Here is a 15,101-nt window from a genome sequence, read left to right as displayed (position 1 = left end):
GAGTATATCCTACGCTTGTGTATCCTCTTGTGCATTCGCTTAGCCAGATCCTCTTCTTCTTCTCTCCATCCTAGCTGCAGTGGTCTGGTTTGATCCACCCAGGTCCCAAGTGCTGCTTCCCGTTGCTCCACTCTCCGCAAGCACACCCGTCGAAGCCGGCGCCCAAGCTCCCCAACGGCGGGCTCGACGCTCCCTCTCTCAACAACGCCACATCAGCGCGCGGTGCCATTGCTCTCTGCACTGCAGCATTAACTAGCAGCCATATAACGCGCACTCGGCAACGCCACACACATGCCTCCCAAGCGCAAGAGGTCCAACACAGCGGGCTCCGTCAAGAAGGACGCCATGGATGTCGTGCAGCCATCATCACGCGACGCGTCTGACGAGGGCGCCGAAGACTCGGTTCTGCAAGAAGTCACGTCCAAGAAGGAGCGCCAGGCCGAGTCGGCCAAACGCGGACGCGCCGGCAACCCCGACGACGACAGCGATGCCGACGACGACGACGACGAGCGCGTCAGCAAGAAGAGCAGGCGCTCCTCGGCCGACCGGATCAAGAGCGGCGAGAACGGCGAGGCGGCGACAATGCGCATGGAGGCGCCGCCTGGTGCTGGCCTGACCGACCCCGCCGGCGGCTTCAAGACGAACCCTCCCGCCATGGACCGCCCGATCCGCGTGTACGCCGATGGCGTCTTCGATCTCTTCCACATCGGCCACATGCGTGCGCTGCAGCAGGCCAAGACTGCGTTCGCGCACCTGGCGCCCAACAACCCGCAGGTCGAGCTCGTCGTGGGCGTCACGGGCGACACCGAGACACACAAGCGCAAGGGCCTCACTGTTTTGTCGGCGCGAGAGCGTGCTGAGAGTGTGCGACACTGCAAATGGGTCGATGAAGTTGTCCCAGACTGCCCCTGGATCGTCACAACCGACTTCCTCGAGCAGCACAAGATCGACTACGTCGCCCACGACGATCTTCCCTACGGCGCAGACGAGGGCGACGACATCTACGGTCCCATCAAGGAGAGGGGCATGTTCCTTGTAACCCAGCGGACAGAGGGTCTCTCGACCACTGGCATCATCACCAAGTAAGCTTTCCACCCACGCCAGGACATTGCAAGCAGCCACTGACAAGCCCAGAATCGTCCGCGACTACGACCAGTACGTCGACCGCCAACTCAAGCGCGGCACCTCGCGCAAGGAACTCAATGTCTCGTGGCTCAAGAAAAACGAACTCGATCTCAAGCGTAACATGGTCGAGTTCCGCGACTCCATCAAGGCGAACTGGGCCACCACCGGCCAAGAGCTCACGAAAGATTTCCGCCAGTTCTGGCAATCGAGCCGCCCTGCCAGTCCCGCTAGGACGCCCACGAGAGAACATAGCAATGCTATGGAGCAGGTGGCAGTTGATGCACGCAGCCCAAGTGCGTTAAGCAGGCTGAGTCATTTGGACATTCCGCGCGCGAGTGCCGCGGGGGAGAGGAGTAGTGATTTCGCGGCGGGTTACAATCTGGGTCTGATCGGTGGTGTGCGCGCATGGGTATGTCTCCTCTCCAATAAGGATCCTCCCCCAATACGAAACCAGAAGACTAACACACCGCAGATGGCTAGAAGCCGCCGCAACCTTAACGACAGCCGTCCTCAGAGCCCGTCGAACAGCAGTGAAGACGAGCGCGAGGACCGCAGCCCGCAGGCCGAGCCGAGACGGGGCCGCAGCGGGAAGAAAGACGATCTGGACATCGAGGCTTAGATGGCCTCGTTCGCGATCGGCGTCGTCCCTCCCACGCCAGACGACGGGGAGCCGCTGTTTTTTGACGCAGTGGAAGCGCCCATGGAGACGAGCGCGTAAACAGGCACTCTACCGCAGCAGCCCAATACGGGTACGATATCGATACTCATCTATCGAGATCTCTTCATGAGCACACGCAACATCCCCCACCACTCAGCCCGGTCTTTTTCGCTCAGGCCTCCCGCCGCAATCGTCTTGTATCTCCATCTAGCTTGGGACGCAGAATTGTGACTGCTCGATCGTGGCGCTTGCACACATCGCCGCTGTAAACCGCGTCGTTGCAGCCTTCATGACTATACTTAATACACGCCTTCATTCGTTGCACTCAGACGCTCTGTGAAGTTTAAGCAGTGCTAATATATCCGTGCGTGCATACTTTTCACAATACCAGATGAACTCGCGCGATATGCAGTGCGCGGATGCGATAATACGACTGATGGTGCTAACTGCTAGTGTGCTGTCACGTCTTGTAAGGCAGATGATGTAGTGCCCTACAGCGGTAAGCTCCGAATCGCAAGATGATGGAGATGAGGAGAGAGGCGTCGATCGAGCGTGTGGTGGGTGAGTTGTGCGCGTGTTTGCTTTTCTCGACGTGCTGCTGCTATACCCTCTTTGGTGGGATGCCGGGTTTGGTCTGCACGCGTTTGGTCTGCACGCGTTTGGTCTGCACGCGTTTGGTCTGCACGCGTTTGGTCTGCACGCGTTTGGTCTGCACGCGTGCCTGATGCGGATTCGCAATGTCAGAGACGGGAATACAGGACGATGCATGCTGTGCATCGTCAGCGTGGATCTGAAGGACCACAGCAGCATGCTATGACTGACACCGAGAATAGAGGTGGACAAGAGGAGGCAGCGAATGAGAGACATCAGTGAGCAGTCAGGAAGAATAACATCATGCAACTACCGTTTTGGTTGCCGTGTATGTCCTGTCTGGACTGTAAGAGCTTCTGAGAGACACTTACCCGTGAAGCAGAGCGTGCCTCGATGTCGAAATGGCTTCTTCTCTGGTGAGCCAGATCCTCGACCAGAGTGTATCCACCATAACCTGCAGCTGGAGGATCACCTTCACAGACGTCAGCAAAGCGGCCAATCAGATGGCCAGGCACTTAGCCAGGCACAAGGCAAGCGCTAAAAGATATGTGCCTTCTTGCCTTCCGTTTCGACAGTCGCTGCTGCCTGGACCCAAAACACTTCCTACATACACATATATCTGTGGGAACTCTTCTGTCTGCTTGCTTCTTTGTCCGTGCTTCGAACTGCTCTTACTGCCTCAGGAATAGATGGGCCATGTCACCGGCCAGTCCAGTTCATACAAGACCCGCGCGCCTCGCCGTCGGTACCGGCATAATCCCACATGCAGCCTCGCGGTCTCTTATATTCACACGACGCCTTTCCCGCCGGACATGAGAGGTCGCTCTGTCTTTGACACCTGCAGGCTCTTACACTTCTCCACCACAGCCGGCACCGCGGCCCTATCTCACGTCGACCAGATCAGCGCAATGTCCATCCTACGGCTGTTCGTCGGTACTTCATTGACAAGGAGACAACATGACGTTTCACACTCCGTTCTTGACGAAAAGCGCCCACCACAACCTCATCAAGTTTGGCTCCGACGTCGCTGCTGGTGTTAAAGCGTACGACGCGTGCCCATGTCTGTGAACAACCGCCAAAACGGCACGATAGTGCGTGCAGTTGCGGCGCTGGAGTCGCGCAAGTGCAGTCACGATAGACGAGGCCGTCGACCGGTCAGCTGCTGCACGCATCGACCGGAATTGCTTTTCTCGTCAGATGCAGACGCAACGGTTGGCGAGGAAATGCTCCGAAGTGCTCGCCCTGGTTTATGAAAAGTGAGGCTTCTGGTGACGGTTGCGGCGCCGCCAGCCAATCTCGGCTGTGTTCTTCCTTCCGGCTAACCGCATGCGCTCTCCGGAATGACATGCCTGCAGCTCGCCCTCCGCACAGCAGCTGCAACCATGACTTCTGACGGCAGCTGGGCAAGCGCTACTGCGGCTCTGCGACGACGGCAGCGACTTGCACCGTGGTTGAGCAGCAGGAAAGCAGCGGTGTGGTGCCAGGAAGGCCTGTTTTGCAGCTTCACACTTCAGGGATGCTCCGAGCAACGGGTCGCGAACGCCCCAGTGCCGTCTGTCGTGCTGTGGCGATCGGCTCCGCGTATCAGATGTTGGTATTGGCTGTTGCACATCTTAAGATACGGCCCGGGCATAAACACGACAGCTCCTTGTTCTGCTTCTTCCCTCCTTTCTTCCAAGTAATGCAAGGGCTGACCTTCTGACTTCAGCCTCTTTCACAACCAGCACAACAGTGCTTTCCCCAAGATCGAGTCAGACGCTGTTTGAATTCCGCAACACACCTTGCAGCAGTCTCACACCTTGCCGCAGCATACCCGCTACCTTCAGTAGTATTCGCCTGTCTGTCTCTCTGCTTCTGTCTTCTTTGGCTCTGTTTCGTTTTCGCTTTGCTTTTCTAGCAAAGCTGCATCGTCACGAAGCCGTCTCATCAAGCTTCCGCAAACGTCGTTGTGTTCAGTTAGCACAACTGACCTCTTTGTCCTCCCTTCTACTATGTCAACATCACACAAGCCCTAAGACTTGCGTCCCAAAGATCCTCCAGATCCGCCATCGACGTTGGCACATGCTAAAAGGTACACCTTAATCAAGCGTACAGCCGCACTTTGCAAGCTTGACTCGGATCCGTCTCGCTGGTTCATGCGGGAGCCCGCGGCTTCTGTCAAACATACCGCGAACACGTTTTCAGCTTGCGTCTTGCAAACGCCTTGTCTTGTTTGGTTTGGTCGCTGACTTGTCGCAGTTCGCGCTTGTAGCAACACATGCGCTTTGTCGGCGTTCGCTTCTTCAAGACTTATCATCACCACTTCCCACCCTCTTGCCGGTATCACGCATAGATCAGGGCCTTTGACGCATGAAAGCACGTCGTTCACTGCAAAGTAACTGCGACTACTTCCGTCAGCAGGAAGACATGGGCACCCAGACACCCAAGGCTGCAGGCAGCAACCCTTCCACCCTCCGGGCCACCGAGCACACCTATGCTGTGCGATCAGCGGTGGAAAGGAAGAGGGCGGCATCAGTATCGTCATGGCATGGGTCACTCACGACGCGCGATGCACCCCCACCTGAAGAGAGGCATCATGCCGGGCACGACAAGAGACGGAGGGAGCAGTACGCCGTACAGCCTACGCGATCACCATCGCACTCGCCACCACGAACTCTAGACATACCGGAACAGCTTGCTGAGCTACTCATTACCATGATTCCAGGGTCAGAAGGGGAGGAGCTAGCTGAGGCCTATCGCGAAGGAACCGACCTACCACCCATCACAGGACAGTCACTGAGCGAACTCGACATCCAAAACATCATCACGAACATCAGACTACGGCACGACGTCAACTTTGACCGCAATCTAAGCTTTCGCCCCAACCTAGACGGCGCTAAGGGACAAGGCAAGGTAAAGGCAGCACATCGTTACTGGAGGGCGTTGGTAGCTGAGCTGGAGCTGTACAATCGACTATTTCGTGGAACACTGCCAATGCAAGAGATGGACACCCATGACTGGCCGACTATCGTTCGTCACGCCGAGCGTCGCATCCCCAAAATCTTCCAGACTATTCGAGACGTGCTGAAGAGCCTGGTACCAGACCGCGACCACTCCAGGGTAGACGAGCATCTGGACGTAGGCATGTTGATGCAGCAGATTGAGAGAGGCATATGTGATCTGGTGGGCCTGTCAGAGTGGATGTCCTGTCTTCTGAAGGAGCATTGCGCGCCCATGAGGGACGAATGGGTCGACAAGATGGTGTCCTACACTAGGACAGGCGTCACACAGAACAAGCCAGACAGCATCGTCAAGGGACTGTGCGAGCTGCTGGGAATACTTGAGTCCATGAAACTCGTGAGTCAGCGTTATGATGGAGAAAGTATCTGACTAACATCTAAAAGGACGTAGCAAACCATCAGATACGTAACCTTAAGACACTACTCATTGAGGATACCATCAACTTCGAGACACACTACCACCTGGACCGACTCGTCAACGGCCGTGCACGATTCGACATTCAGAATGCACAGAAGTGGTATCACTCTGCTTCTGCAGAATTTGGCCCGGTTTGCAGCACTCAGCGCGATCCTTCACGTCTGCACCTCGAGGTTCTCGTCCGTGGAGTGATAGCAACACTGTTCGGAGAGGACGGACGGTCTGACTTCCCGGAAGCTATGTACCTTGACATTGATCGACTACAGATCATCAAGGCGGAGATCGAAGACCACATCTTCTTCGAGGTTTGCTTGGATATGTTCGCAACTCTACTAAAGCAATTCGGCTTCCAGGGACCGAGCCTGTCAGTTACACGCCAGCAGGTGGTCTCATCGCTCACTGCAATCATGGGCGAGTCAAGTGTCGGCTACGGGCCCCATCAATGGATGGCCAACTCTGAGGCTTTGTCTCTGGAAATCCTGAGGCAAGCTTCGACCCTCGCCGGCCGAGCCACAATGTACGACTACGATAACATGTCACGCGCGAATCGACTCCTGCGGCACCTCTTCTTCAGTACTTTCACGACTCAAGCACGCAATCTTGAGTCTGCGGTACTGCCAATCATCCTTGCTACGATCGAAAAGTACTCCACCTCATCCCCTATTGAGCTCTTCAATAACCTCGTCCCTGCCACAACAACAACTACGACACTTCCATCTGTAAACCCCTCTCAGTCTACTGTCCCCGATACGTTCTCATTCCACCGTCTTCTTCACCCCGATACACACAAGCTCTCGGATATCGCAAACCGCATTTCCCATATTACTATTCTGCACTGGCGCATCTGGAGTAAGATTGCTTACATCCAAGACGACGCTTCCGAGTCACGACTCACTTCTACGCCAGCTCCTCAGGTCTCTGAAGCACACGTCCCGTCTAGCATGAGGACTGGCGAGGCGACAGAGACGTACGAAGAAGCACCCGCTGCTCACGAGACGTCCACTCAGTAACAGCACTGCTCCCTCGATGCGCACTTTCCTTCTGCTTCCCCATCTGCATCAGCGCAACGGCGTCCGGCGCAACTCTTCCCTTACGATACCACTTTCTGTACAAGACATTTTACCAGGTGTAGCTAGAGGCTTCCTACAAGCATGAGTTGGCACCACCCATTTTTTCCTTTCCAAAATCCCGAGATTCGTTTGGGAGATACACTATGCATCGGAGGTGTTGAGGAGTCCACTTTCTACATGCCATGCGCGCATGGCATGGTAGGAGTGTGTGGCTGGTTCGGCTTAGGTAGTCGTGCAAATCTAATCAAAGCAACATCGAATACTCATCTTTCTAACGTACTGTGATGAATACCTGAGATGGCCACGTTGCAACTCAATGCTGGCGAAGGTAGAATACACTTGCGTTCCTAGTAGAGCATGATCTCTTTGATCTCTGATTTACCATCACAGAGCAGGCATTTGTCATCCGGACCTCATGGAAATATGATCCCTTTGGCACATGATGGTCCGACGAATGCTAAAAGGCCATCGCCCGTTTCTACGATCAGCATTTCTTGTGCTTTGCGCTTTCGTCCTCAACGCCAGCTGCTCGGTGTCTCAAACACCCAAGTTCCTGGCAACGTTCGACACTGCCTTGAAGACGTTCATTGCGCTCGCTCGTACAGCACGCAGGGCCAAGCGGCCCATTATCTGAACGTGCCACAATCTCTGACGTGTGAGCAAGCCTGATGATTTCTGGAATGGTAGAATTAACAGGAAGAATGCGGGAAATCTTGATTTGGACGTGCAGCTAGCTGCCTGTCGATGTAATCCTTATCGACGTACCGTGATCCGGAACTCGTTTCACCCGCGCTGATTTGTTGGATTGGGGCTCGTGTGTCAAGGATCTGAGGCTGTCGAGCGGTGTTTCCGATGGTCGCTGTTCGTGCTGCGTTGGTCAGCTGGCACCAGGATACACGAAATCTGCAGATTGGTTGCGAAGAGAGTCAGTGGAGTGGTGTCGTGGCGTTGCACGAAAGCGTGGATGCACTTGAGATATGTAAGCAAGGCTGTAGGCAGGTGCTCCCAGCGACAGGGTTGGCATCAGCATAAACTTCTCATTTGAAGGGACTGAACGACATGTGGCAAGCGTGATTGCTCTGTGTGAAGGTGCGTTGATTTTGTTCTATGCTGTTTTGTCGTGACTTCGTGGTGCCACCTGTTATTCCCGTGCTTGAGCTGGTGGTGCAGTCTGGTCGTTTTCAGGAAGCACGCTGTTGGTCTTGGAGTCTAGTAGTCGTCGCCGCGACTGACGACCTCCTTGACGTTTGGTCGAAGGATAAAAGTCTATACTTGATTAGCATTGGCCAAACCGCACAGAAATGATCACGACTTACATGCTCGCTCTGTGCTGTGTAGCTGCCCTTGATATCGCACAGCGGCGGGTACGCCTCCACAATACCAGCCGAGACGAGGTTGTTCAAGCCCAGAAGATACTTGTCATGACCGAGACGATCCAAGTAACGCCTGCACCACGGAAGTGTACCAAAGTTCTTGGTAATCGAGTTGAGCAGCGTCTTCGCACTGCTGACTCTGAGCGCGACCTTGGGCGCATCAGGCTTCAGCGCGTAGTGGCTTGTCTCCATATCATCACGGACGTAGCCCTTGCCCGTGGAACCGAATGTCTCGACGGCGTACGTCTCGCCCTCCTCCATCTTGGTCTGATCGTTGCTCTTGACGATTGGCACCGTCTTGCCGCCGTGGATGGTGTAGTGGCCGATGCTGTGTCCGTTGAGGTTGCGGATACACTTGACAGGCAGCATCTGGCCCTTGATCTCGACCTCGTAGCTCTCCATGACTTCCTGGATCGCGGCACCGATGTCGCTCATGCGCACGTCGATACCGGCTTCCTTGATACCGGCGTTGGTGGCGGCTTTACACGCCTCGACGAGGTTGTCGTACACGGGATCAAAGGTGACGGTGAAGGCGCTGTCGACGATGCGGCCGTTGATGTGGACACCAAAGTCGACCTTCATGACATCCTCGTAGTTGACGACCATCTTGTTGCCGGCGTTGGGGGTGTAGTGCGCTGCGCAGTGGTTGATGCTGAGGCCAGTGGGGAAGCCCATTCCTGCGATCTGCGCGTCGCCCATCTCGAGACCCATGTGGCCGGTGAGGTGGCGCACAGAGTCCTCGATGCCCTCGGCAATCTCTGTCAGGCCCATGCCGGGCTTGATCCAGTTCTGCGCCCATTGCCTGACCTGACGGTGGATCTCGGCGCCCTTGCGGTAGTCGGTCAGGAAGTCGTTGTTCAGGCGGTCGAGGTGGCGCTTCTCCTCGCTCGTGGTGCGGTAGCTGTTCTCATCGAGATACTCGCAGATCTCGCCCTCGGGGTAGTCGTTGTTGGGGTACAGATCGGAGAGGGGCACGCGGGGAGGGGACGTCTGGGTCTTCGCGCCAGCAGCGCCCGCAGCCCCGGCCTTCTTCTTCTTCCGGGGCTTTCTCTTCTTCTTCTTTTTTGCAGCGCCCTCGACAGCGCCCTCGTCGGCCTCGTTGTCGTCGTCCGAGTCGTCGTGCTCCGCGCCCTCCGCCTTCTTCTCGGCGTTCTGCGCTGCGCCGTTCGCAGGCTTGGAGTCGTCCACTGCGCGTTGTTAGTCCCGCCTCCCTTGTGGAGGCGCGCACACATACACTTCAAGTCGGCGACACCGCTTTCTACCTGCGCCGCCATCATGTGATGTGTATCTGTCGAACGTGTGCGCACGGCGGGGATTTTGTGAAGCGGGCCCTCGGCTCTGTTCTGCGGCGACGGGACGACGACGACGGCGCTCGCTCGGCTTTACCTGCCCTGCGTTTGGACGCTCCAGTGGTGACATCAGCGACAGCAATTCACTCTCCCCCCAACACGCTCTCGCTGAGAAACGGGCAATGCCACCCCGCGCGGCCCTCTTCGCCCGGCCGCTGGCGCGCGCCCAATGGACATGTCAGACATGCCTCCAGCGGCCCGTCGTCTCGCAACGCCCTCGATTCGTCCACGCGACAGCGCCCCGTCTCTCCGACAGCGCGCCGAACCACTACGAAACGCTGCAAGTCGCACCCAGCGCCGACGCAAAGGAGATCAAGCGGCAGTTCTACGCGCTGTCTAAGAAGAACCATCCAGACCACAACAAGGACGATCCTGCCGCTTCGACGCGCTTCGTGGCCATCAGCGAGGCCTACCACACCCTGTCTGTGCCCGAGAAGCGCGCTCAGTACGATGCGCAATTGCATCAGCAGGAGCGTAGGTCTGGATGGGGACGGGGCGCAGGTGGCGGACACCCTCCCGGCAGCTATAGCTCGTCGAGCTACGCTGGGTCCAGGCCGGCCACTGGCCTGAACAAGAAGAGAGGCACCTTTCGCGGGCCGCCGCCGAGTTTCTACAACAGCGGTGGCTACGGAAGGCACGGCGCGAAGAGAGCCGAGTACGCCCAACACAACCCGAATCCTGACGGCCAGGAAGCTGGTCCCGAGGGCTACGGCGAACAAGGTGGCTATGGGCCTGGACAGCAGCGTCAAGGGTCAGGAGTACCCCACTTCGACGATGTCCGGCACAAGCAGGCCCACGAAAAGGTCACTGAGCACATACTGAAGAGGCGGCGGCGGTCGATGCTGTACCGGAGAGACCAAGAATATGCTAGAGGTGGTTCCCACTTGACTAGATTTCTGGTTGTTGCAAGCATCATTGCCTCCATAGGTGCAGGCCTTAAAGTAGCAAACGACAAGCAGGAGGCCGCCAGGCACAAAGCTATGTCATAGACCTGCCCTCAACACAAGGGCAATCCAAGACGGTTTTCCAAATTTCGCATTGAGACAATCTTGTACATGCCAGAAAGCCATACTACAGTCGCTCACTGCATCGCAGACTAGGCGCTTCGCTACGAAACCAAAGGGAGTCTAAAACGATCACCATCTTCCCGCCCTACTATACACGCATCGTCCGCTTAACCCTCGAAGGTGAAGCTGGTGCCGAGCTTGTGGCCGGCCTCGTTGAGCTTCTGGGTATCGAAAGAGCCACCGATGCCGAAGGTCAGACCGCTGTTAACCTTGGTGTTGTAGGCGAGGGAAGCAATGCCGAGGTTGTTGATCTTGGCCTGTGCATTGTCAGCGCATGTCATGTCGCGTACCCTTCTTACTACGCACCTTAGCGAAAGAGGCGGGGTCAAGCTTGTACTTGGCAGCGAGCTCAAGACCGACGTTGGAGCCGGACTTGGAGTCCCATGTGGCCTTGGCACCGGCCTCAACAGCAGGGTTGACCTTCTGGTAGTAGGCGGCGGAGAAGACGCTCAGGGAGTTGGTGGCAGTGATGGCGGCGTTGTACAGAGGGGTGGTGTAACCGACAGCGGCGCTGTACTTGGTGATGGTAGCCTTCTGGACATCGTAGCCGACCTCACCACCGACAACGAAGCCTTCGTGGGAAACGACGGCATCGGCAACAGCGCCAATGGCACCAGCGGCGGAGTAGTCAGCGAAGACGCGGCCGTGGAAGTTGGGCTGCTTGAAGTGGAAGTTGACCTTCTGGCCCTTGTTTCCAGCAGCGGGGCTGAAGTTGGAGAGGACCTCGGTCTTTAGGCCGGAGGCAAAGGTGTCGTTGAGCTCGACCTTGGTAGCGAGAACATTGGCGGTGTTCCAGGACTGGGTGATGCTAATGCCTGGGCGTTTTGTCGTCAGCGAAGTGATATTATAACCAGTGGCGAAGCTTTTGCCGCCCGGGGGTTGAGAGAGGTGAAAAATGCTGACGTTCAGCTTGTTGGTGTTGTGTGCTTGGATGAATAGTGATAGTGATTGGGGTTTGAAAGAAGTGGATGCTGTACCGTTGGAAAGAGCCTTCTTGCCCTCGAGCTGTTTGTTCTGTTAGCTTTCTGTATTTTGTCTGCTGTATGCGATTGAGCTTACGGAAGAGGCGACGGGGCCAGAGTGGGGGGAGACGCCCTTGGCGGTGAAGTTGACACCGTTGGGAGCCTTGAGCTTGACCTCAAGGGCAGCTAGAGAGAGGTCAGCGCGCGCCGCTAGAGCTCAATTAATTCTTCCGACCTGCGGCAGTGTGGTAGAAGTCCTTGTTGATAAGCTACACGGGCGCAAGTCAGCGATCGCGTCACCCCAAAGCTTGAGATGGGCAGCCCAAACATACGTCGTTCGATGCCTTGGCAATGTCCCCGAACGCCGGCGGCGGGAACTTGGGGACAATCTTCTCGATCTTTACGTATTCAGTCATGGTGGGTGATGATGGAGGTGTGTATGGGGTAAGAGAGGATGCGAGGATGTGGTGATAGCGGTCGAGAGGGAAAGTTTGCGACGAACGAAAACACCGCAGATGGTGAGCTCAGGGTCCGCAGCGACGCTAGACGGGTTAGGCCGAACGTGCTCGCCCAATTGCCGACACAACGTGCCCTCATCACGATCCCCTCATTATCCCAGACGCTATAGTCTCGCGTTCTGGTGTCGTTGTTTGACGTTGCTGCAGAAGTCACACTTTTCGCGTCTGCTATTTGTCCAGAGGAGACTCCATTTGTCACTTCTGCCAGCACGCACTGTCAACCATGGGTGCGTTGACCCTTCATTGCCAGGACCGCTGGTCGACATGCATGACATCGCCAACCTTCATACAATGGGCGACCACCGCGTGACCAGACGCCATGCGACGACAAGACTACGCGACTCACCGTCTCGGTTGCAATCACCCGTGGGCGCCTTTGCGCTTTAGCTTGGTTTCAATGCAACGTCTTTGGGTTGATTTGAGCTAGACTTGGCTTTCAGGATTCAAGTCCTCTCCTCATAAGGACCTGTAGGTTGCGGTATAGATACATATCAAGTGCGTGAGTCCTGGCGACCCGCGGTGCTCTGGTCCAGGCCTGAGCCTCTCCTGTTCTACAAATACTAGTCACCTACAGCATGAGGCACAACGCAGTCTTCGCAGCCACTGTTGCGATGAGAGCGCAGAGTAGGGCTGGGTGCCCCGGTGCATCTTAAGCTCGTTGGACTCATGTCTCTGCTTGATGCATGTTGAAGTGGCTTTGATGCAGCTCCAGTGCAGCTATGCTCTTCGAGCACCAAATCACATACACTACACAAGCTTCTCTTACAGTTTTTCAAAGACCAGACAACATCACATCTCACGAGTCGCCATTTGATGTGGATATGCTTTCGTCCAAATGGGCGATGATGCCTTCAGCCTTACGCGCTAGCGGACTGACTCCGGGAGCGGATCATGACGGTTTGAGATCTCCCCGCGTCAAATTAATTTCGAGACGTGACTCCAACATCGGTCATAATAGCAACGTCAATCAAGACTTTTCCTCACATACGTCACTACTTGAGCTCGCAGCTCACGTAGGAGTCTGACTGTTCTCTCTCCCATAGAGAGCAATTGCATATCCCTTGCCCGTACAATCGCAACCCCACCACGCCGCAATCATGTCGACCTTCGGCCAGCACTTCAAGGTCACCACGTACGTCTGCCCTGGCTAGAAATTAGATGTATGATTCCTGACACCGTCCCAGCTATGGTGAGTCCCACTGCCTCAGCGTTGGCGCCATCATCGACGGCTGCCCTCCTGGTATGCAGCTCACCGAGGCCGATATCCAGCCCCAGATGACACGCCGCCGTCCCGGACAGTCCGCGATCACAACGCCGCGAAATGAGAAGGACAAGGTTGAGATCCAGTCCGGTACTGAGTTCGGTCTCACACTGGGCACACCTATTGGCATCAGGGTCATGAACGAGAATCAGCGCCCCAAGGACTACGGCAACAAGACCATGGATATGTACCCCAGGCCGAGTCACGCAGACTGGACCTACCTCGAGAAGTACGGTGTCAAGGCCAGCTCTGGTGGTGGAAGGAGTAGTGCACGTGAGACCATTGGTGAGTTGCGTGCCGCCTTATCCTCTCAGCCAGCGCCTAATATCATACAGGGCGCGTCGCTGCTGGCGCGATCGCAGAGAAGTACCTGCGCGAAGCCTACGGCATCGAGATCGTTGCTTTCACAGCCTCCGTTGGCAACGTGTTCCTCTTCCCTCCCACACCGACCCACCCAACCGCCTCCACCAACCCTGAGTACTTGAAGATGATCGACACGATTGACCGCAAGACTGTCGACTCTTTCTTGCCCGTGCGATGCCCACACGAGGGGAGCAATCAGCGCATGGAGGAGCTCATTGGAGAGTACAAGGAGAAGGAAGACAGCATTGGTGGCACAGTGACATGTGTCATCCGCAACTGTCCTACCGGTCTGGGTGAGCCGTGCTTCGACAAGCTCGAGGCCAAGCTTGCGCACGCTATGCTTTCCATCCCAGCTACCAAGGGTTTCGAGATTGGATCTGGCTTCGGCGGTGCCCAGGTACCCGGGTCCATCCACAACGACGCTTTTATCAAGGCACCCGCCGTTCCCGCAGGTGCTAACGGCGGCTCAAACTACCCGCGACCAAGACTCACCACCAGGACCAACAATTCTGGTGGTATCCAGGGTGGTATCACAAACGGCGCGCCGGTCTACTTCAATGTGGCTTTCAAGCCCCCGGCCACCATTGGCCAGGCCCAAGCGACCGCAACCTACGACGAGGCGGAGGGTGTTCTCGAAGCCAAGGGCCGGCACGATCCGTGTGTGGTGCCTCGCGCGGTGCCCATTGTTGAGACTATGGCTGCGTTGGTCATCATGGATGCAGTTCTGGCACAGCAGGCGAGAGCAGGTGCCAGGAGCCTGTTGCCGATCCGCGAGGGTGTCGTACCCGTGCAGAAGTAGACTTGCAGAGTCGTTGTAACATCTAGCATCTTCCATTCAATTCTCATACATACATAGACCTTGATCTGGTGGAGATGATATCCACCAATCCATTTATTTGCACCGTATACCGTTAGTTAATACCTGCAAGATACCCCGACATGAAAGACGTGCGGTCGATGCTTGCCTGTGTTGACATTCTAGATGTTCGAAGGAGTTCCTGTTACGATGCTCGTGCCTAGAACGCGGGTGATTAGTCTTCGGCCCTTTTGCTAGAATGGTGTATTTAGAAATTCGGATTGTTGATTTCAACATCCTCACACAGACATCAAGATTCCAAGTGAGAACCAGATGGCAGAGGACCGCAATACCGCGGTGATGTAGCCGCCTGATCATTTCATACGACTACAACAGATCGTCGCCGAGTAGACAGCGTGAGTGAGCACAAGCCTAGAGTGAAGAATTGTTCAGAAGGTCGCGGTTCGCCGCAGGCCATCGGCACGCGGCTGCGACATCAAGAACAAACCTAACGACTAACACTCAGCCGGCGTGCCGCTAACAGACAGCCT

At 56.1% G+C, this 15,101-nt stretch overlaps 8 protein-coding genes across 8 annotated transcripts; 4 read left to right on the top strand and 4 right to left on the bottom strand.

Annotated features, from left to right (window-relative positions):
• Positions 1-291: 291 nt before the first annotated feature.
• Positions 292-1,744, top strand: M421DRAFT_62771 (Nucleotidylyl transferase; the record flags this gene model as incomplete). The annotated part of the gene is made up of 3 exons (XM_033595997.1): positions 292-1,082; positions 1,135-1,534; positions 1,598-1,744. The coding sequence occupies 3 exons, from the start codon at positions 292-294 to the stop codon at positions 1,742-1,744; spliced, it is 1,338 nt and encodes a 445-aa protein (XP_033449028.1).
• Positions 1,745-1,920: 176 nt separating this feature from the next.
• M421DRAFT_154965 (uncharacterized protein) lies at positions 1,921-2,857 on the bottom strand. The gene has a single exon (XM_033587612.1). It carries the CDS (start codon positions 2,648-2,650, stop codon positions 2,096-2,098), a length of 555 nt encoding a protein of 184 aa, XP_033449027.1. The 5' UTR covers positions 2,651-2,857; the 3' UTR covers positions 1,921-2,095.
• A 1,923-nt stretch (positions 2,858-4,780) lies between these two features.
• Positions 4,781-6,801, top strand: M421DRAFT_62514 (uncharacterized protein; the record flags this gene model as incomplete). Its single annotated transcript, XM_033595975.1, has 2 exons — positions 4,781-5,710; positions 5,758-6,801. 2 exons carry the CDS (start codon positions 4,781-4,783, stop codon positions 6,799-6,801), a joined length of 1,974 nt encoding a protein of 657 aa, XP_033449026.1.
• Positions 6,802-8,070: 1,269 nt separating this feature from the next.
• M421DRAFT_62390 (methionine aminopeptidase 2) lies at positions 8,071-9,508 on the bottom strand (the record flags this gene model as incomplete). The annotated part of the gene is made up of 3 exons (XM_033595961.1): positions 8,071-8,127; positions 8,178-9,421; positions 9,469-9,508. 3 exons carry the CDS (start codon positions 9,506-9,508, stop codon positions 8,071-8,073), a joined length of 1,341 nt encoding a protein of 446 aa, XP_033449025.1.
• A 197-nt stretch (positions 9,509-9,705) lies between these two features.
• M421DRAFT_101024 (DnaJ-domain-containing protein) lies at positions 9,706-10,572 on the top strand (the record flags this gene model as incomplete). The annotated part of the gene is made up of 1 exon (XM_033586590.1): positions 9,706-10,572. One exon carries the CDS (start codon positions 9,706-9,708, stop codon positions 10,570-10,572), a length of 867 nt encoding a protein of 288 aa, XP_033449024.1.
• Positions 10,284-12,107, bottom strand: M421DRAFT_420670 (outer mitochondrial membrane protein porin 1). Its single transcript, XM_033592563.1, has 6 exons — positions 11,945-12,107; positions 11,848-11,881; positions 11,710-11,798; positions 11,628-11,655; positions 10,957-11,465; positions 10,284-10,907 (listed from the first exon to the last, which is right to left on the bottom strand). Exons 1-6 carry the CDS (start codon positions 12,026-12,028, stop codon positions 10,758-10,760), a joined length of 894 nt encoding a protein of 297 aa, XP_033449023.1. The 5' UTR covers positions 12,029-12,107; the 3' UTR covers positions 10,284-10,757.
• Positions 12,108-13,055: 948 nt separating this feature from the next.
• On the top strand, positions 13,056-15,012 carry M421DRAFT_420669 (chorismate synthase). The gene is made up of 3 exons (XM_033592562.1): positions 13,056-13,262; positions 13,315-13,676; positions 13,727-15,012. Exons 1-3 carry the CDS (start codon positions 13,228-13,230, stop codon positions 14,551-14,553), a joined length of 1,224 nt encoding a protein of 407 aa, XP_033449022.1. The 5' UTR covers positions 13,056-13,227; the 3' UTR covers positions 14,554-15,012.
• On the bottom strand, positions 14,600-15,031 carry M421DRAFT_154811 (uncharacterized protein). Its single transcript, XM_033587611.1, has one exon. The coding sequence runs from the start codon at positions 14,926-14,928 to the stop codon at positions 14,647-14,649; it is 282 nt and encodes a 93-aa protein (XP_033449021.1). The 5' UTR covers positions 14,929-15,031; the 3' UTR covers positions 14,600-14,646.
• Between the last annotated feature and the right edge of the window lie 70 nt (positions 15,032-15,101).

This window comes from Didymella exigua (assembly GCF_010094145.1).
Source record: "Didymella exigua CBS 183.55 unplaced genomic scaffold M421scaffold_13, whole genome shotgun sequence".
Lineage (NCBI taxonomy): Eukaryota > Fungi > Ascomycota > Dothideomycetes > Pleosporales > Didymellaceae > Didymella > Didymella exigua.
Note: the sequence above shows the minus strand (reverse complement) of the source record. Positions and strands in the feature narration are given on the sequence as shown.

What these genes read in the sequence shown, in the direction of transcription:
- M421DRAFT_154965 (XM_033587612.1), bottom strand. Translation starts at nt 2,650, where the DNA reads ATGTCTCTCATTCGCTGCCTCCTCTTGTCCACCTCTATTCTCGGTGTC.
- M421DRAFT_420670 (XM_033592563.1), bottom strand. Translation starts at nt 12,028, where the DNA reads ATGACTGAATACGTAAAGATCGAGAAGATTGTCCCCAAGTTCCCGCCG. An exon ending in CTTCTACCACACTGCCGCAG is followed by an intron (nt 11,799 to 11,847) that starts GTCGGAAGAATT and finishes ACCTCTCTCTAG; the next exon opens with CTGCCCTTGAGGTCAAGCTC. An exon ending in ACCCCGCCTCTTTCGCTAAG is followed by an intron (nt 10,908 to 10,956) that starts GTGCGTAGTAAG and finishes GACAATGCACAG; the next exon opens with GCCAAGATCAACAACCTCGG.
- M421DRAFT_420669 (XM_033592562.1), top strand. Translation starts at nt 13,228, where the DNA reads ATGTCGACCTTCGGCCAGCACTTCAAGGTCACCAC. An exon ending in CAGCACTTCAAGGTCACCAC is followed by an intron (nt 13,263 to 13,314) that starts GTACGTCTGCCC and finishes ACACCGTCCCAG; the next exon opens with CTATGGTGAGTCCCACTGCC. An exon ending in TAGTGCACGTGAGACCATTG is followed by an intron (nt 13,677 to 13,726) that starts GTGAGTTGCGTG and finishes AATATCATACAG; the next exon opens with GGCGCGTCGCTGCTGGCGCG.
- M421DRAFT_154811 (XM_033587611.1), bottom strand. Translation starts at nt 14,928, where the DNA reads ATGATCAGGCGGCTACATCACCGCGGTATTGCGGTCCTCTGCCATCTG.